General features: G+C 53.4%; 1 protein-coding gene across 6 annotated transcripts in view; it reads left to right on the top strand.

Annotated features, from left to right (window-relative positions):
- The window catches only part of SUSD4 (sushi domain containing 4), a 169,030-nt gene extending 151,867 nt beyond the window's left edge, over positions 1–17,163 (top strand). For 3 of the 6 annotated variants that reach the window (XM_084979351.1, XM_084979354.1, XM_084979350.1), the window contains 4 exons: positions 9,597–9,788; positions 10,743–10,887; positions 14,322–14,704; positions 15,785–17,163. In XM_084979351.1, the coding sequence (XP_084835477.1) occupies positions 9,597–9,788; positions 10,743–10,887; positions 14,322–14,704; positions 15,785–15,813 (749 nt within the window). In that variant the 3' untranslated portion in view covers positions 15,814–17,163. Of the gene's footprint in view, positions 1–9,590; positions 9,789–10,742; positions 10,888–14,321; positions 14,705–15,784 lie in introns of all 6 variants that reach the window. The other 3 variants (XM_084979349.1, XM_084979353.1, XM_021064474.2) reach the window with 1 other exon arrangement.
- The last annotated feature ends 2,931 nt before the right edge of the window (positions 17,164–20,094 follow it).

Below are 20,094 nucleotides of genomic sequence, written 5' to 3'. Positions count from 1 at the left end.
AGATCCGGTGGCCCGACTATCTCCAAAGCCCAAGGCTCCCCAGCCTGGTTCCTGCCACCGCTTCCCAAGAGGAGCATCTCCTACCTCCCCAGGGGGCCCTTAAGGCCCCAGGCCTGAGCTGCGTTGGCTCACATCGCTTTTGCTTTGCTCTGTCCACTAAAGCGTATCTCAGGACATAACCGCTCCCGGGTACACAACTTTCTGTGTGTTTTACGTCCCTTGGAGGAAGTCTCCGTGTCTGGTTATTCCAGTGACCTTCTGACATGAGCCAGGAGCCCTCCTGGTTCCTGGTTGTTTCCCTGTGCACCTGGCCTGAGGGCTTGGCCACTCTTTCCCCGGCCAGGGATAGATGCAGGCAGTCCTCGAGTCCCAGGGCTGCCAGCACCAAGTACCACAAGCGGGTGACTTAAAACAAGAGAAATGTCCTCACACAGTTCTGGAGGCTGGAAGTCCCTGTGTCAACAGGATCGTGCTCCTGGGACCCAGGGTAGAGCCCTTCCTTCCTTCTTTTTTTTTTTTTTTTTTTTTTTGCATTTGGAAGCTCCCAGGCTAGGGGTAGAATCAGAGCTGCAGCTACAAGTCTACACCACAGCTACAGCAATGCAGGTTCCAAGCCAAGTCTGTGACCTACACCACAACTCACAGCAGCGCCGGATCCTTAACCTACTGAGAGAGGCCAGAGATTGAACCCTCATCTTCATGGATGCTAGTCAGGCTCATTACCCCTGAGCCGCAATGAGAACATCCAGAGCCCTTCCTTCTTGAGTGGGCTTGGTCTTCCTTGGCTTATGGCTATACCCTCCCATCCTCTGTCTTTGTCATCTTGCATCATTGTCCCTATGAGGCTGTATCTTCACGTGGCCATCTGCCTTCCACCTGGTTCTCCTCCTAGTAGAAGAATACCTGTCATGCTCTGTAATAACCTGTATGGGAAGAGGCTCTGAAAAAGGATGGATATATGTATGGGTATAACTGGTTCACTTTGCTGGACACCTGAGACTAACATAATGTTGTAAGTCACCTATATGTCAATATAATTTTTTAAAAATAACAGAGTTCCCATCATGGCTCAGTAGTAATGAACCCGACTAGTATCCATGAGGATGCAGGTTCAATCCCTAGCCTCACTCAGTGGGTTAAGGATCCGGCATTGCAGGGAGCTATGGTGTAGATCACAGATGTAGCTCCGATTCCAAGTTGCTGTGGCTGTGGTGTAGGCTGGCAGCTGCAGCTCTGATTTGACCCCTAGCCTGGGAACTTCCATGTGCTGCAGGTGTGGGTCTAAAAAGACAAAAATAAATAAATACTTACATATTAATATTATTAATAATAATAAACAAATAAGTAATAAATAATAATGACTACCTATGGTATTGGATGGAGCGCCTGCCCCACTGTGGTATGACCTCGTCTCACCTTGACCACCTCTGCAGTTGCCAAAGGGAACCATATGCATGGGTACCTGGTGTTAGGGCTTCAACACAACTTTTGGGGGTACACCACCCAACCGGCACCACGTGCACTCCTTGGCTTGTCTTGAGAAGCAGCAGCTGCCCTTCTTGTCTTCCTTCCACCTCTTGCATCCGGTTTAATGGTCTATCTTCAAGGCTTCCCAAACCCCAGGGGGCCAGCATCCTTGGACTCTGCCCACAGCCCTGTCCTGAGCTGGCCTCACCTCTGGCCCCGCCCACAGCATCCTGCTGATGCCCGAGGATGAACAGGAGGGCTCTGTGTCCATCAGTGGCCCCCATCTCGCCTTGCTTCCCTCTAGAGGCTCCAAGGCTTTTCCAAATGCTGACCCCACTCCACAGCCCACATCTGAGCAGATCAAGAAACCATGGCTCTCACATCTGGTCCTTGTGTGGCCTACCCTCCCCTCCCCTGCCCCTGTGCACACTTAAAACCCCCTGGCAAGACTCGGTGGGAGAGCACAGCTTCTGAATAGGTCTCGCTCAAGGTCAAATCCCAGCTCTTCTATTTATTTGACCTTGGACAAGTAACATCACTTTCTTGAGCCTCGATTCCCTTACAACGAGACAGTAACAACATCTGTTGTGCAAAATTGTTAGGATCAAGGGGAATAGTGCCTGCCGCTCTCACCATAAGAGCTCATTAAAAGTTGTCATTGTCATTTCTGCTTACATGTTATTTCATTGGCTCGAATATAGCGACTATGTTTATATGTAATACAGTTACTGATAAGAGCAGCTATCTATTTATTGGGCATCTATTTTTGTGTCAGGCACTGTGCTTGCTGACTTACAGCTATTATTTTTAACTGTTATAAAAAGCTCTGCAGTGTGGGTATCATTGTTCCCATTTTACAGAAGACGGAAACTAAAATTACCTCAGAAAGAGGTTAAATAAAGTACCTATAAGGTCACAGGGCTCCTAAGTGTGTGAGCCAAGATTTGAACCCAGGGAAGTGTAAGCTCTGTGCTATACAAAGCTCCTTTAGTCCACGGATGAGTTACGTCTCCCCAGCCTTTTCTCACGTTCTCACTCTCACCCTCTCTCCTTTCCTCTTCTGGTGGCTGACTTTCCCCTTTTCCCCTGTTTTCACTGTCCACTGCTTCTAAGACAGCAGTTTTCAAAGACATTCAGATGTCAGGAAAGCCTTGTACTTTTTACAGACTGGCAATTTTTTTTTTTTTTAGCAGAACACTAAGAAATATGTATGTAAACCTCAGAAGCACTTTTGCAAGCAGGAAATGTGGCTGTTTATTTTCTGTGTGCAACATAGGGCCATACACATACGTGTAACATATACACAACATGTGTGTGTACTCACACTTAGGAACAGAGCATAACCAATTGCTTCCCATTTTGATGAACTTGCTGCTCAATTATTTATCCCCTCATCTGCTAGGATTTGCTGATAGGAAGGAGAAGACACGAGAAATTTAAGAAAAAAATTTATGGGTGGAAAAATCAAAGTTCAGAAATTCAACACATTCATGTATCAGTATGGCGCCTTGGTCCAGTTTGTGGGGAAAGAACTTAAAAATTGCCAGGATACACTGGCCACATTTTTATATTCAGCATGATCTCTAATGGTGGGAAGGTTCTCTGATTGCGGGAAGAGGCAGGAGAGACTCATCCTAAGCGCTCCTTTAACTGTGGACTTTCTTTTTCTCTTTTCTTTCTGATTTTTAGGGCCACACCCACAGCATGTGGAAGTTCCCTGGCTAGGGGTCGAATCAGAGCTGCAGATACCAGCCTACGCCACAGCCACAGCAACTTAGGATCCTGCCTCTGTGACCCACACCGAAGCTCAAGGCAATGCTGGATCCTTAACCCACTCAGTGAGGCCAGGGATCAAACCTGTGTCCTCATGAATACTAGTTGGGTTCATTACTATTGAGCCACAACAAGAACTCCCTACCTGTGGGCTTTCTGTGTTAATTTGTGTTAACTTTAATCTTGGGCCCCTGATTTCTCTCCCTTCCAAAAAATTAAGCTGCCCAATGACCCGCAGGTGTCACAACTGTAGGAATCCTGTTTGGGAAGATGGTCACAGCCTTCCGAACACGGTGACACTGCAGATGTCACGTGATTTCTTTTCACTGTGTGGTGAGTGAGGCAGGACTGGACTGGTGCTCTGGTCCCTACAAAGGAGGAAGCACACTTCATCAGTGCCCAGAAACACGGGTCGGCTTTAGAGTCCAGCACCAGCCAGGCTTTGCTGCAAAAAGCTGTCAGAGTAAATCACAGTTGTACACCTGCTCCCTCACCTGGGAGCTCCTCCGTGGCTTCACCGTGTCGCCAAACCAGATGCACTTTGGATTTTGTACGTGAAATCCTTTTTTTTTGTTGGTTTTTTTTTTTTTTGCTCTGAAGTTTCATAGTCGTCATCAGATGCCTTGTCAGGGACACCCTAAGGTGGTGACTCTGAGCTAGAAGCAGATCAGAGCCCCCTCCCCCAGGGCTGCTGCATGATATTGATCTTAAATTTCACCTGTCAGCACATCGCTGAGCAAATAAACACGGGGCTCCAGCCAGCCTCAAAATAAGCAAAGCCTCAGCCTGGTCATCATTTGCTTCCCTGGGTGGACACGTTCATTTGCCTTCCGTGTTGTTAGAGCAGCATAAAAGTGGAAAGTGTTATGTGCTGTATAAATGTATTGATTTTCCCTGAGCCAAAAGCAAGCTTTTGGATGTAGCCTTGGAAACAGTTTGGGTTTTGGCTTTGGAGCGTGCCATGCAGCTTCCTGGAATCATTAACCAAACTTAGATCAGCCTGGGGCAAGCTTGTTGGTGCCGTGGCAGTTTTGATGATGAGAAGCCAGCAGAACTCCTGCAGGCAGAGGCTTGGCAGTTCCCCACGTGTACTGCGCAGTGCCTGTGCTCTCGGGAGCTGCGTGGACCTCGTGCTGCTGGTCTGAAGATGATGACTTTGGATTCATTGCTGGCTTTCCCACCACCTCCTCGTGTGCTGCCAGGCCGGCTGAGGGCCAGATTCCAGCCTTAAGAGAGTTTTCGCTGCTCGTCCCTGAGCTCAGCTGCAAAGCTTCCTCGTGATCTGGGGCCGTGCTTCTCAGACTGTACCTTGAAGCACCTGGGGATCTTGCTAAAACGAAGTTTCCGATTCAGTAGGTCTGGGCTGTGGCTTGAGATGATGCATTTCTAACAAGACCCCAGCTGATCCCAAAACTGATGGTTCAGGGACTGCCGTGGAAGAGCAAGGGCTGAGTGGAAGGTGAAGCTCCCCACTGGAAACTCTGGCAACTTAATTCGCACCCTGGCTCCCCTGGATGTTGACAGCCCTGCATCCCAGCAGGGGGCGCACTGAGGGAGCGTCATCTCCCAGCTCTCTATTTCCATGGCTGAGACAGTGCTCTCAGCTCTGACCACCCAGTAGAATCCACAGCGCCTCCAAGACCTCGCCAAGCCGAGGACCCAGTCCAGACCCCTTAGGCACAGCTCCCTGGGGGATGCTCACATGCGGGGTTGAAGGACCACTGACTTCAACCCGTAAGATGCTCTTCAGATGGAGTGTTAATACGGGGGAGGGTGGGTGCCGGGCATGGTAGCAGCTGACTGAGGAAAGCAACTGCTGTGCTATCTGCGTGCCCGTAGGTGGTAAACCCACTCTTGGGAGAAAGTTTCCAAAAATGTAGAAGGGCTCAAACAAAACACACGTTTCTTTTCACGCAGGGGAATCAGTGAGTGTGGGTCAGCCAGTGCCTCCTCTCCTCCCTGTCACTCAGGGCCCAGTGGAGACTCTGGTTTTTCCGGGTGCACCCCTTGGAGGGGTGGGGGTCGTCTCATTCTAGAGCCAGAAGCTGGGAAGAGCTCCATGGATCAGGCCTGGAGGAGGAGTCATCCCTTGTGCCCACATTCCATTGACTGGAACTTAGAGGAACAAGGGACCCTGGGGAACATGTTCAGCAGTGTCCAGGACGGAGAGGGGACCGGGATGGGGGAACAGACAGCAGCCTCCAGCACCAGCCTCCACCCCATGGGGCAAGTCTGGGTGCACAGACCAGAGGGCCAGCTCCTTCCTGCGCGAGGACACCCAGGGGGCTGCTTGAACTTATGGGAGATGAAGGACGGAAACCTGCAATTCAGATCCCTGGGCTCGTGTGGCTCAGAAGGACTAAAAAAATAACTAGAGGGGAGTTCCCGCTATGGCACAGCAGATTAAGGATCTGGCATTGTCTCTGCGGAGGTGAAGATTCAATCCCCAGCCAGATGCAGTGGGTTATGGGTCCAGTGTTGTTGCAACAGTGGCGTAGGTTGCAGCTGCATCTTGGATTCGATACCTGACCCTGGAACTTGCATATGTGCTAAAAAAAAAAAAAAAAAATAGAGGTGATAATGGCTTACATTCTTCCGTCCCCCAGAATAATTTCTCTGAATATTCACGGGGCACACAGACTTTTAAAACCTCATCTTCCTCTTTTGCTCATAATGAAATATATACATGGTTGAAGGTCTGTGACCAGTGATAGGGAATTCTCAACTCTAAGCCCCCAGCAGTGGCCTCAGCTCGTACTGCCTTGGGGGAGGGGGCCTTCGGAGAGCAGCTCGACCACAGGGTCACACCCTGGCTTCCATCCGTGCATACCTGTGTCTGGTTCTTCCTCCCTCCGGCTCCCCTCCTGCTCCTGTCAGAGGCCAGTCTGTCTACTCCTGCGCCTGGGATCACGTCTTTCACCTTCATAATGACCTTGCGTTCCTCCTCCCATTCCACATCATCCACCTTGGCCTCTGTGTTGGCCACTCCCTAGAGGACGTGTAAACACGGTCTACACGTGGGGGGTGGCCAGGGTCTTCCTGGCCCTCCTGCTGCCCCCAGGCCCCTTCCCTTCAGCAAAGCTTCTCTAATGAGTCATTTCCTGCTCCTCCCTGCGCCCTGCTCCTCCCTGCGCCCCGTTCCTCAGCGCACGCTACCCCTTCTCCACTGGCCACTTGGGGCTGTGCTCAGATTGCTTCTCAAGGTCACCATGACTCCCACGAGGCCAAATCCAGGTGAAACTGACAGCGCTAATGGCCTGAACCCAGCCAGAGCACAGACTGGGACTTGAACCCATGTGCCGGGACACGAACCCAACCTAAAGCCAGCTTGGGACTTGAACCCACGGTTTTAAATTAGAATTGCTCATCCTGTGTCTGGACTCACTGAGATCCAGGTTCTTCAGGCCTCTGCACGGAAGGAATTCAGCCAGAGACAAAGTGATAGGCAAGAAACAGCGTTATTAAGATAGGATGGTTGTGAGAGACGCAAGCTGGCACGCAGGGAAGCTTCTGACCAAGGATCTCCGGTGGGCTAGTTTTATTATCCAAGGGGCATGGGGGGCTGGAAAAGACAGCCTCTTCCTTTCTGGGAGTAGCAGCTCCTCCTTAATATCCCTTAAGGTGTGTATTCAGGTCGGCAGAAGGGTGGTTCTCAAACTCCTGCCCTGGGTCTGAATCTGAATGCAGACCTCCTCCCACCCCTCACCCGATGACCTGAGGCAATTCTCGCATCTCCACTAGGCGAGCGAGGCTGCCTTGTGCTGATGGCTTTCCTGAATTTACAGTGGTCCTTCAATCTCTCCCAGGTTTCCTGCCTTATCAAGATCCCCCACTGGGGCTTCTACGGCCACCTCTGCTACTCTGTCCCTATCACAGGCTCCCTCTCCTGTCCCCAGCTTTCTCAGCTGGCTGGGAACCACTGCCTCCTCCTCCAAACAGCTCATCTCTTGGCTTCCGTGGCACCTCTCCGTCAGCTTGGCCACAGCCTCTTTCAGTCCAGCCGATTTCTCAGCCTTTGGGTGGGGACCCCTCCTCTTTTCTCTCTACCCCCCCTCCCTCCGTGAGTTTGCCCAGTGGTCTTAAGTCTCATCTCTAGGCTCACGACTCCTGTGTTCTTTACGGCACTTTCTGCAGCTGGCTGACACATGCATGATGGTCTCACTGGCAGCTCGGACATGAGCAGGGCAAAGCCACACACTCAGTACCTTTCTCTTCCCACAAAACAATCCAACAAAAACCTGATACGGTGAATGGCACCCCCATCTGCCCAGGCGCTAATGGCAGAAATCTGGGGGTCATCCTTGATTCTTTCTTTCCTTGGGCCCCTAATTCCATCTCTTAGAAAGTCCCATTGTAGAAACAGGGGGTTCTGAAAGAGGTCCCATCACACTCCTCACTGTGTCACTCACTGCCACTGTCCTTCCAAGCCCCCCCCTACCAGCCTCACCACCGCTGCTCCCTGTTCTCACAGCTGCTTATGAAAGTAGGTCTAGGCTACTTCTTAGTCCCTGTCACTTAGGACAGAATCTCAGCTCCCTGCACGGGGTTCACAGAGCTGCATGCTCACCTCCCTGGCAGCCCCTCCTCCTCCTCCGTGGGCACCCCTCCCCCATCCTGACACACATCCCCTCCTGTCTTCATGCGCACAGCTGGCCCTCTTGTGTGTCGTCCCCTCTGCCTGGGATGTACCTCCCAGGACACCCTGGCCTCCCTTTCTAGCCCGGGGCCCTTGCTCTGGTGTCTGGGGCTCCTCGGGGTCTCCCTCGTGGGGTGCACACAGCAGCCGCCCCCCCGGGCCCGTCTCCACTGCAGGGGAAGCCAGGTGGCCTGGCCTTTTGGAAGCTTTTGCAGCCCTGGTTCTCTCATCCCCTGCCAGTACCAGCTTACATTTCGGATCTTCTTGGCCATGAAAGAGCATCTGGCTCCTTTGGGTCCCAGGAGCCTTCCAGCCCCCCTGGGGGCGGGGGCAGGGGTGGACAGGCAGGTTGCCACACCACCTGTGTGTGTGTGAGTGTGAGTTGGTGTCGATGTTTTATTCAGCAGAGAGAGAAGGCTTGTCCAGCCACATCAGTGTTCATTTGTTGACTTAGTTATCGTCTGTCTTTAGCAAGCCCCACGGGGTGGGATCCATGTAATACCTAGTTTCAGTGGCCGTCCAAGCAATGTGTGCTAAATAAATGCAGAAACGAGGGAAAGAATAGGATCAGGATCCTGGGACAGGAACGTGAGGAGGCATTTCCTTCAGAAGGTCTGGAAATGCAGCCTGTCTCAGGGAAACCAGTTCCTGGATCTTTGGCCAGGCAGGCAACCGAGTGCTGATAATGCCAGGCAGACCGAGGTGGTCGAGGTGTCATTTTGTTTTTCCAGGTAGAAATGCATCTGGGGGAGTTCCTGTCGTGGCTCAGCAGGTTACAAACCCGACTAATATCCATGAGGACATGGGTTTGATACCTGGCCCTGCTTAGTGGGTTAAGCATCCAGCATTGCCATGAGCTGTGGTGTAGGTTGCAGACGAGGCTCCAATCCCACGTTGCTGTGGCTGTGACATAGGCCGGCAGCTGCAGCTCCAACTTGACCCCTAGCCTGGGAACTTCCATATGCCCTAGGTGTGGCCTTAAAAAGCAAAGTAAAAAAAAAAAAAAAAAAAAAAAGGGTAGGATAAGCTTCCACTTTACAGAGGAGAAAGTGAAAGCTTAAAGTAGTGAAGGAACTGCCGCTAGGTCGCAAAGTGTGTGGGTGACAGAACCTAGCCCAGGACCCGGGGCTCCTCCCTGCTGGTCAGGGCAGCCAGGAGACTGTGGCCTGGGCCTGCACGCAGAGCCACCAGAACAGCCACGTATGTGTCATTGGCCAAACCCCAGGAGGGCATCTGAGAATCAGACTAGGGACCCTTGGGGCTCTGGACAGCCCCAAATGACTCCTGTAGCCACAGAGACAGGCTCGGGATAGCTGTTGTTTTCGCTGAAGATTTGGTCCGTAGACATCTTCATTTTATTTACTAGGTGGTCTGGCACATACATGATAGCAGGCGTCTTTAATAGAGCCGCTGAACACTGTCTTAACTAGGCTCCCCCTTTGCGTGTAAAACGAACCTCGCCTTTATGATGCGCTTCACTCTGCCGTGTGATGGCAGCTCGTGCTCGGAATCTCATCACAGGCTCCATCTGACCTCCCGGGAAAGGACAGAGGGGGCTGACATTCGCCAGATGGTGAATACGCCAGTGACGAATAGGTCTGATGACGAACGTGTCAGCCCATCTCTGAGTGACGTGTTCTCCGGGCTTGATCTCGGGTTTGAGGGCTGGGCCAGGATGAGCGTGTGGTTCTGAAACTCTTATTCTCCCCCACTGCCCAAGTCTGCCCGCTCCCTCCCATGGTGAACCACGGCGATTTCATCTGCCACCCGCGGCCTTGTGAGCGCTACAACCACGGAACCGTGGTGGAGTTTTACTGCGACCCTGGCTACAGCCTCACCAGTGATTACAAGTACATCACCTGCCAGTACGGGGAGTGGTTTCCTTCCTACCAAGTCTACTGCATCAAGTCAGGTGAGCACGTCCAGGCTGTCCCCGGACTGTCCAGGTCCAGACCACACCCAGTGGCCGGTGGCTGCGCCCTGAGCCTTGTCCCTCTTCCCCCACACACAGTGTTAGGAACGAGACCTGGAAACTCATCTTTGAGGATGCACGCAGCTGGTGATTTCAAGCCCTGTTCAACCTGCCTGGGCCCAGGTTAAATTGCTGACCCTCTGAACAGGGTCCCTAAACCCCTAGGACCCGTGAAAGGACCTGGCCTCTGTGCACTCTGCCTTCACCCCAACATGTCCCCTCCACTGACAGGGACACAGGCCCCGGGTGTGACCCAGTGATGCATATCTCTGCCTTTTTCTTCCACTCAACACATGATATTATTATGGGTAAGACCAGCTGTCTCTGCAAAAAACATAAGCCATTTGCAACCACCCATGCTTCATACTTAATAACAAATTCCTGGAGTTCCCGCTGTGGCGAAATGGGACTGGAGGCATCTTGGGAGCACTGGGACACATGTTCGGTCCCCGGCCCGGCACAGTGGGTTAAGGATCTGGTGTTGCTTGTTGCCCTAGCTGCATCTAAGGTCGCAACTATGGCTTGGATCTGATCCCTGGCCCGGGAACTCCGTATGCCTCTGGGTGGCCAAAAAAGAAAAACGAAAACAAATTACCAGCAAACCAAACTCAGCACTGGTCTCCTCGCACCAGGGGCGTGAGCACACGGAGATCAGGGTGCCAGGGCACGCCCCCTGCGCCCCCCACCCCCAGCTCTGCCCACCTCGGGCACACACTTTTCCCCTGAAGGCAGCCTGCGGGAAGCACTTGTTAGGCATCTGGAGGCCTCCCAACGGGGACCAGCCCGGAGGAGTTGGGAGAGGGGAAGAGGGCAAATCCAGCCAAGGAGCACGCGGGAAGCCACGCCAGCAGCGTCCGGGCGTCTCACACGCTGCTTTGTTCTCTCTCCCGGCAGAGCAAACGTGGCCCAGCTCCCACGAGACCCTGCTGACCACGTGGAAGATCGTGGCGTTCACGGCGACCAGCGTGCTGCTGGTGCTGCTGCTCGTCATCCTGGCCAGGATGTTCCAGACGAAGTTCAAGGCCCACTTTCCCCCCAGGTCAGTGCCACAGCCCTGGGTGGTCCTTGGCACCCTGAGCCGCCCTGAGCCACGGAGAGTGGACAGCCAGCCTGGATGAGGGCAGAGCTGAGCTTCTAAGGGGGAAAAGGGGAGAAAGCAAAACCACATTCCTGGGGGGTTTGGGGTGTCCAAGTTCAGAACGCCAAGCTGGAGACAGACTCATTTTCCTCTTTCCACCCCCCCGCCCCATGAGCCCCTGTCTGCCTCCTGCCCTGCTTAGACGGTCTCAAGCAGGCATTGTTGGGGGGAGCACAGTCAGGCCCGCACCCCCCAACCCCCAGGGCACCCCCACTGCCCACGATGTGCAGGCCTGTTGTCTCCCTTGGAGCTTCCAGGCCACAGGGAGAATAAGAAATATACAGCACGAATTAGGGGCAGAATCCAAGGTGCGTGACCCAACAGGAGTTCAAAACCAGTGTGCAGGGGAGTTTCTGTCATGGCTCAGCAGTTAACTAACCCAACTAAGTTCCCTAAGAATGCGGGTTCAATCCCTGGGCTTGCTCAGTGGGTCAAGGAGCTGACGTTGCCATGATCTGTGGTGTAGGTCACAGACGCAGCTTGGATCTGGCATTGCTGTGGCTGTGGTGTAGGCTGGTGGCCGCAGCTCCAATTGGACCCCTAGCCTGGGAACCTCCATATGCCGCAGGTGCAGCTCTAAAGCAAAAAAAAAAAAAAAGAGAGAGAGAGAGAGAGAGAAACCCAGTGTGCAGAAATGTGGCAAGTCCCAGGCAGGGGGAGAGGCTCTGGATAGGGAGCTAGGTCAGGGCTCAGGAGCTTCTGCCTGCAAGTAGGACCTGAGCATATGGGGTGAGACCTGCGGGCAGAGGGCGGGGGGTCCCCGTGCTCCTGGGCTGCACAGGTGAGCTTCAGTCAGTGTCTTCATCCTTCCTGTCATCACCACTGGAGAGGAGTTTGTCAAGGTCCCTCGGAGGTGGCCTGTCCCTCCCAGTGCCCAGGCTACCTGTGCCCCTTCCCCTCTGGCAGCTTGTCCAGAACAAACCACAGCAGCACCCTTTCTAACCTAGAGCCACTCAGCAAATGGAAGGAGAAGTCATTTAATAAGTACAGGGGTAGGAGTTCCTGTTGTGGCACAGCAGAAACGAATCCGACTAGGAACCATGAAGTTTTGGGTTCGATCCCTGGCCTTGCTCAGTGGGTTAAGGATCTGGCATTACCATGAGCTGTGGTGTAGGTTGCAGACCCGGCTCGGATCTGGTGTTGCTGTGGCTTGGTGTAGGCTGGCAGCTGTAGCTCCGATTAGACCCCTTGGCTGGGAACCTCCATACGCCATGGGAGTGGCCCTAAAAAGACAAAAAGACAAACAAACAAAAAAAGTACAGGGGTGGGAGTTCGAGTTTCTGTTGTGGTTCAGCATAACGAACCAAACTAACCAGTATCCATGAGGTTGCGGGTTCGATCCCTGGCCTTGCTCAGTGGGTTAAGGATCCGGCATTGCCGTGAGCTGTGGTATAGGTCGCAGACACAGCTCAGATCCTGCGTTGCTGTGGCTGTGGTGTAGGCTGGCAGCTGCAGCTCTGATTTGACTCCTAGCCTGGAAACTTCCATAGGCTGCGGGTGTGGCCCTAAAAAAAATTTTTCCCTAAAACTCTTTCACATAATTTCATATATTTTTTTAAATGCCTGAGTCTTTCCATCTTGGGTTCCTCTCTGGTTGTGGGAAAGTTGGTCTCTGCAATGCAAATCAATGAGAAGATTCTCAGGGGCAGGTCCAGGAAGGACTTTTTTCTCCAGGTCCCAGAGGGCTAGGTGCTGAAGAGATGCTGATGACAGCCCGAGGGGTGGGGGTTGGGGAGGCCCTGCCAGCTCAGGGAGCCTGGATGCTGGGCATTATTAGGGAGAAAAGGGAGCACAGAGGCATTGGGCTGCCCACCCAGGGAGCCTGTAAGTGAAAGGGACCGTGAGGAGGGAGGGATACCAGAGTGAGAAAGGAGGCCAGCGTGAGGCCTTGGAGGCAGGGAGGCGAGCAGCTTGGCTGGTCCAGGATCTACTAACAAGGGCTGTGAGAGAGCAGAGAAGTCGGAACTGGAGCAAACTCTGCCTTTCCTCTAGGCTCCTGCCTTTGGGGGTGGGGTGCATGGGCCCTGCAAGCTCCCCCCATCTCTGGGTGGCCTTAAGAAGGGTGGATCCAGGCCCCCCCCCCCACCAGAATCCCTAAGCAAGATGCTCCAAAAAGCCAGTGGGGTTGGGGAGAGAGTGGGATGGACTGGGAGCTTGGGGTTAATAATAGATGCAGACTCTTGCCTTTGGAATGGATTAGCAGTGAGATCCTGCTGTGTCCTGGGAACTACGTCTAGTCACTTATGATGGAGCATGAGAATGTGAAAAAAGAATGGGTACATGTATGTGTGACTGGGTAGAAAAAAAAATAATGTATTGGGGGGGAAAAAAAAAAGAAAAAAGCCAGTGGACTCAAACTCAAGCATCGGTGGGACGTGGCCTGAGGCTTCCCTCCACCTCGGTTGCCAGTGTCTGGAGTCTCATTCCTCCAGTTTTGGAGTCCATGGCACTGGTGCACTGGATGCAGGGCTCCCCCCAGCTGCATTGTCTTTCCTTTCTGCTCTGGTGCCATCACTTGGGCACCAGTTCCAAACAAGGACTAAGGAAGCGAGTTCCACTGGCCACTTACTAGCCCCCCGGACTCCTCCAGGGGCCAGGAGCAGAGTGGTCCTCAGGACTGTGGCTTTGGCATCAGACACACCCACACTCAGCCAAGTGGTGTGGCAGGGGCTGGGGACAGGAGGCCCAGGGCAAGGCCGGGAGCCACGAGTGTAACCCACACTCCCGGGCAGCGTGGGCGAAGCTTAGGTGGCCTCAGGGTCGGGAGGCGACCGTGAGCCCAGAGATCTTGACCAGGTGCTCTGAGTTCCTTTTTGTTCCTGTTCTGGTTGCTTTTCTGTCTTGATGAAAAATGAGTGATTTTTATTCTGTAGCAGAAAACAAACAAGAGGCAGAAGCAGCCCAGGGGTCACTGAAACGGGACACTCGGGGTTCATCGTTTGCCAAGCTTTTCCGTTTCCAGCAGCCCTCCCAAGGGACACTACAGGGCCACTTTCGGATAATGGGTGGGAATGGGCCACGTGGTCCCTTGCCCAGGATATTACAGCCACGAGGCCAAACTGGGGAGAAGGAAGCATGAGGAGACTGCAGGGACCAGAGGCAGCGAGGTAGAGCAGAGGGAGGCCAGAGAGCAGCAGTGAGGAGAAGAAAACCCCTCCTGCCAGCAGCGTGGCCCCAGGGGACACCAGCTGCCAGAGGGGACCTGCCAGGGAGGTTGGATCTACTGCACCACATCGCAGCAAGGCTCTGCTGCCCTTTGAGGGCCTGAGGACCCAACCTGCAGTGGGGGATGATCATGTGTCCCCTGACAGGTTGGCACACTTTCCTCTCCACAGGGGGCCTCCCAGGAGTTCCAGCAGCGACCCCGACTTCGTGGTGGTGGACGGTGTGCCCGTCATGCTCCCGTCCTACGACGAGGCTGTGAGTGGCGGCTTGAGTGCCTTAGGCCCCGGGTACCTGGCCTCCCTGGGCCAGGGCTGCCCCTTACCCGTGGACGACCAGAGCCCCCCAGCGTACCCCGGCTCAGGGGACATGGACACCGGCCCGGGGGAGTCGGAAACCTGTGACAGCGTCTCAGGCTCGTCGGAGCTTCTCCAGAGTCTGTACTCACCTCCCACGTGCCAAGGGGGCACCCGCCCCGCTTCCGACAACCCCGACACAGTTCCCAGTACGGCAGGGGAGGTGGCATCCACCAGCCCGGGCATCGACATCGCCGATGGTAAGCATCTGCCCCGGGGCCTGAGCCGCCCCTGCCCAGCCCCCTCCCTGCCCCCAGGCTCAGAGCCAGATCAGTGCTTCCGCCTGGGCATAAAGGCATCTGGCTCTCTCTGCATGTGGAGGCCACGGGCAAGGCCACTTACGGGAAGGAACGACCCTCCTCTCACAAGCAATGAGCCCATTAATTGAAATTTCCCGAGGCACAAAAGAGCACCGGGCCACAGGCTGCAGTGGGAGACGCTTGACTCTCAGGGGGTCCATGGGATCCAGGAGGCTCTTCTCCTTTCTCGCTTAATTAGGCAGGGCTTCTGAGAGGGGTGCTTAGGATCAGAAGAACACACACCTGCTAGAAGGAAGCCCCAGATGCAGACAGGAGGGCCCAGCCCTGGAGAGGTTCTGGATATGACAGGTGATGTGTACCAGGTGTAAAATGAAAGATGTATGTGTGCCTATCACAAGGAAAGGCACATGGCAGCTCGTGGGAAAATAGTACAAATGCATCAGGCGAATTAGGGCTCTGTTTCCAGGGAAGGGGGCACCGGCCCCACTTTGCAAAGCAGAGCAGTGATTCCAGCTGATACTGACAGGAAGTAGCAGCAACCACGTGGAAACAGGGCCTCTCCTGGTTCCCCATAGCGTTCCTTTTCTTCATACCATCCTTTTGGTTTGTATGACTGTTAGGGCGCATGGTCGAGGCCTGAGAATTTATTTTTGATGAGCTGGGTGTGAGATGTTCCAGTGGCTTGGTTTATGTGCTTAACTCTTTCTTCTTCTGATTTCAAGATTTTTTTTTTTTTTCCTTTTTTGGCCATTCTGGGTCCAGGGAGCAGATTGGAGCCACACTGTGACCTGCATCACAGCTGTGGCCATGCCTGATCCGCCTGTAACCCACTGTGCTCCGCGGGGATCGAACCTGCGGCCCGGTGCTCCAGAGACGCTGCCCATCCGGGTGTGCCACAGCGGGAACGCCTTAAATTTTTTTAAAACATTGATTGATTGGTTGTAGATATGTTAATAAAGCTCCAGATCTTCGCAGTGTTTTTTTGGTGAATTAACCTAATAACCACCTCTTCTTTTGCAGAGATCCCCCTAATGGAAGACGATCCGTAGCCGGGCAAAGTCCGGATGATGCTGCTGCCCCTTGGGGGATGGGAACCTTGTACCTGGACTGAGGCGTCGGAAGGACAGAGCGTGGGGGATGGATTTATCAACATGGGGACAGGGACTCACATCATACATCCTGGACTCAACAGTGAGGCTGGTAAACGGCGGGGGCAGGGCTTTTCGATGAAACTGGAGGATCTGCAGGACGAGTGAGGAACAAAAGGATGAGGGGAAAGCCTGCGCGGTCCTGGAGGAAGGTGTTCAGCGCGGCTCGGGCTGCGGACCTTGGGACAGATGGTTCCACGTGTATCCCACCGAATCCCACATCCCCCGTTGACTTATGTTATGAGTACTACCTGCGTCCTCCGAAAGCATGTCACATTATGTAAATCGCTTTTAAAATCTGCTTCAAGCTGTCTCTGGACTCCAGGTTAGGATGGATCAGCCTCGGCGGGAGGAGCAGCAGAGCGCCCCCTGCGGGCCCCCAGAGGGAAAGGTTCTCGCGTGTCTCTTGGACGGACTTCCTTGGGCTGGACAGCTCTGCGCAACGCGAGGCTAACGCGGGATGTGGCGGTTCCAGTGAGAAAAGAAAGACTCAGCCAGACTCTGCTTTCTGGAAATTCCTTCAAAAAGAAGAGCTCTTGTCCTCTGGACTGTCCTTTGCTGAGATGTCACATTTGTATTCATGGTCTAGCACAGGGATCCATGGCATTGGATAAATCTTGTGACCTTACACATGGTCAGAATGTGTTCAAATACATCTCATGGTGGAGAAGTTACCACAGTAATGTTTGTCGGGGCATTTTTAAAAGATCCTACACGACAGTGTTATCTCAATCGTTTAGTCCCTGTCTAGTTACCTCTTAGGGTTGTTGCCCCTGCTTCCAAAACAGCCATATTTAATTTTTCAAAACAGAAATTGTTTCTGAAAACACATTCCTCCTCCTCCAAATAAAATATGAGGTGGGATTTTTTTTTTCCTTTTATTTTGTCCTGCCAGGTCCGCAGGCTGGCCACCCAGCCTAAAGAAAGATGCTTTCTGCTTGTGCTTCTGGCGCCTCTGGCTGCCTCGCCTCCCTGTCAACCCAGCTTCCCCTCCATGTGCTCTCCCAGTGCCCACTGGGTGTTGTTCCTAAGAAAATGATTGATAAAAAAGAATTCCCTGAGTCCTGAGGTGTCTCTTCAAATACATGTTGATCTGTGGAGTTGATTCCTTTTCTCCTCTGGGTTTTAGACAAATACAGACGAAACTCTGATCCATCAAATTGCTATGCTGATAGAGCAGTGAGAGCTGGAAGCTTGATCAAATCCCCATTTTTTTTCTCAACATAGACTGATTAAAAATTAAAAAGAAAATGACAGTTTGAAGCGTGACTTTAATAGCAGAGTGGAGTCGGGCGGGCAGTGACAGTGATGCGGGGGGTGGAGACAGTGCAGGACCAGAACCAGAGGCTGAAGGAGGGAGGGGACTGGACAGGCTGTGCCTCGCCCAGTGCCATGGGCAGGGGTGCCACCACTAGCAGCAGCAGCCGTGTGCTGAGCGTGTAGGTAAAGGTGTTTGGTAATAGTAATGGTTTCGCCATGAAAGCTGGTTTTCATACATGTCCGTGCTTAAACCCCATCTGGCCAGCTCAAAGACAGACAGCATGGGCGGCTGGGTGGGGGAGTGGGGGGAGCCAGAGTTCACTGTAGGCAGCTCCCCCCACCCCCACCCCCAACCCTGCTGCAGCAGCCTTCCCAGGATCCCTGTTGGCCCGGGTCTCAGCTCTCCTCCATGCCACATCTCTCCTCCCCTGATCCTGCATAAGCGGAGTGTGTGTCTCAGAGACCACCAGGTAAGTGCCTCATTTCCCACCCGAGAGGCCTGCAGGGCTGTCTCTGGGGCCTGTCCTCTCCTTCCCGAGAACGTTCTTTCCCCCAAAGTAGAGAGCGGCAGCGTGCAGCCTGTGAGCCGAGCACACCTGGGAGACAGGTAACAACCCAAGTGCCACATAAATCCCCACATCCGTGTCAACATGGTTCTAAGCACAGATGCTGGCGGGAAGGAAACACCTGCTCAGCGACAGCATTGGACGCTGTCCAACCAAATTACCTGGGTCCTCCCCTGGGTCCTTTAGTGTGTGGCCACATCTGAGTCTCACTCGCAAATACCGTTTCCCGTGATTTTTTGTCATTGTAGTGAGTTTATGTGGCAAGAAAACATCCGCATGATACCCAAGCACATGGTGATTCTGACTCTTCATGGAAAAGTCCCGGAGGCCCTCTGGCTATGGACAGGGCCAACCTCTCTCAGCTGGCCTCAGGAATCAGGAGGTAAGAGAACAAGCCTGGCTGGATTGTGAACTGGAACACAGAAGGGTGCTGCGACCGAGCCACCTGCTCCCCCTAAAGCTCTGTTTGGGGAGAGGGTGGCACCCCCAGGACTGTGATTAGGAGCCCATGCACAGAACCCAGGGTGCTGGCAGGTTTGCACAGATGCGTGTTTGAAGGAACTGCAGGGCAGCAGTTTTCTGGCTGACTGGCTCCCCATCCTACGCATGAGACATCTTCATACTTCACTTCCATGTAGCTTTTTTTCTTTTCTTTCATTATTTATTTATTTTTTTTGGCCACACCTGGGAACTGTGGAAATTCCTAGACCAGGGGTCAAACCCACCCCACAGCAGCAACCCAAGCCACTGCAGTGACAACACTGGGTCATTAAACTGCTGTGCCACAGGGGAGCTGCCATGGAAGCTTTATTTCATTGCAAGGTTGCATCCCATCTAATTACACCCATCTCAGCGGCTGGCTCATAGCCAGGGCTGCCTCCTATTCCTGCAGAAGGGTTTTGCCCCCAGACACACAGCAGCCCAGAACAGCTTGGAGTGACATGCAAAGGCTCACAGGCCTGCAGCCCCTTCCCCCACAGCCAGCTGTGTGAGACAGCCCTCCTCCCAGACGCCCAGGTCCCAAGCCATCCCCCAAGCTGACCCCTGCAGAGCCGGTGCGGCGTCCTGGGAGAACACAGGCTTTGGAATGGGCCATCAACTGCTTCAAAACCTGCTTCTGGGAGTTCCATCGTGGCTCAGCAGAAATGAATCTGACTAGTATCCATGAGGATTCAGGTTCGATCCCTGGCCTCACTCTGTGGGTTAAGGCTCCAGCATTGCCATGAGCTGTGCTGTAAGTCACAGACACAGCTCGGATCCTGAGTTGCTGTGGCTGTGGTGTAGGGCGGTTGCTACAGCTCAGATTTGACCCCTAGCCTGGGAACCTCCCTATACCATGGGCGTGGCCCTAAAACAGACCTCGAATTGGAGGTACAGCCAATGGCCTACACCACAGCCACAGCAACGCCAGGTCTGAGCTGCATCTGCAACCTACACCACAGCTCATGGCAACACCGGATCCTTAACCCATTGAGTGAGGCCAGGACCGAACCCAAAACCTCATGGTTCCTAGTTAGATTCGTTTCCGCTGTGCCTCGAGAGGAATGCCTCTTTGCTGGCTTTTTAAAAAGATCCAGTCAAACATCACCTGGCCCCATGGCCAAGGTCTCTCTCAGCAGCTCCTCCTCCTGCCCAGCATCTGGGGCTTAGGAGCAGGTCCTGCCCAACACCCCCTTAGGAGGGGGGGTCCACACTCTAAACACTCTGCCACCGCCTCAGTTGCGATGGGGGTGAGGGAAAGAGACACCACCAGCCTCAGCACTTCTGCCCTCCCGGGGCTGTTACCTGGACCCCTCAGCCAGAAACAGGCATTAACGGTGCCCCTCACAGAGTCCATTTGACTAGGATGGCTTCAAGCAACTAAATGCCCAAACAAGTCTCTCAGATCGATTTTGCTCACACAGTCTTAGTGGAGCATTTCCAGGTCTGTGAAGCCTGCTCGCCCGTTGTGTCTTCTGGCCAGGAGATGGGAAGGAAGCTGACAAGTGCCGCGATGTCACTGGCGCAGCCTGTTTTTACGTCTACCGGGCAGAGCGAGGATCCGCCCTTCCCCAGAGTTCTCACATTCCTGTGACTTCACATCAGTGGACGGGCCGTGTTTCCTGGTCATGCTCCAGGTCGGACACAGAGCTCTGTTTTTCAAAGAGACTTTCTTTGTAGAGCTGTCATTGGTTTATAGAAAAATTGTACAGAAAATACAGATTTCCCATATGCCCCTCTCTCAGTGCAGTTTTGCCCATTAGTAACCTCTGCCTTAGTGAGGTACCCCAGCGACAATCGATGAGCCAGTACTTAGTGTGAATTAACCTCTACATCAAGATTCACTGTTGGTGTCATCCATTCTCTGGGTTTAGAC

This window comes from Sus scrofa, chromosome 10 (genome assembly GCF_054392235.1).
Source record: "Sus scrofa isolate SSC_HxYL_T2T_F1_AM1 chromosome 10, Sscrofa_HxYL_maternal_Yorkshire_Landrace_v2.0, whole genome shotgun sequence".
Taxonomy (NCBI): Eukaryota; Metazoa; Chordata; class Mammalia; order Artiodactyla; family Suidae; genus Sus; species Sus scrofa.
The sequence above is the reverse complement of the archived record's forward strand: the minus strand, read 5'-3'. Positions and strand labels throughout refer to the sequence as shown.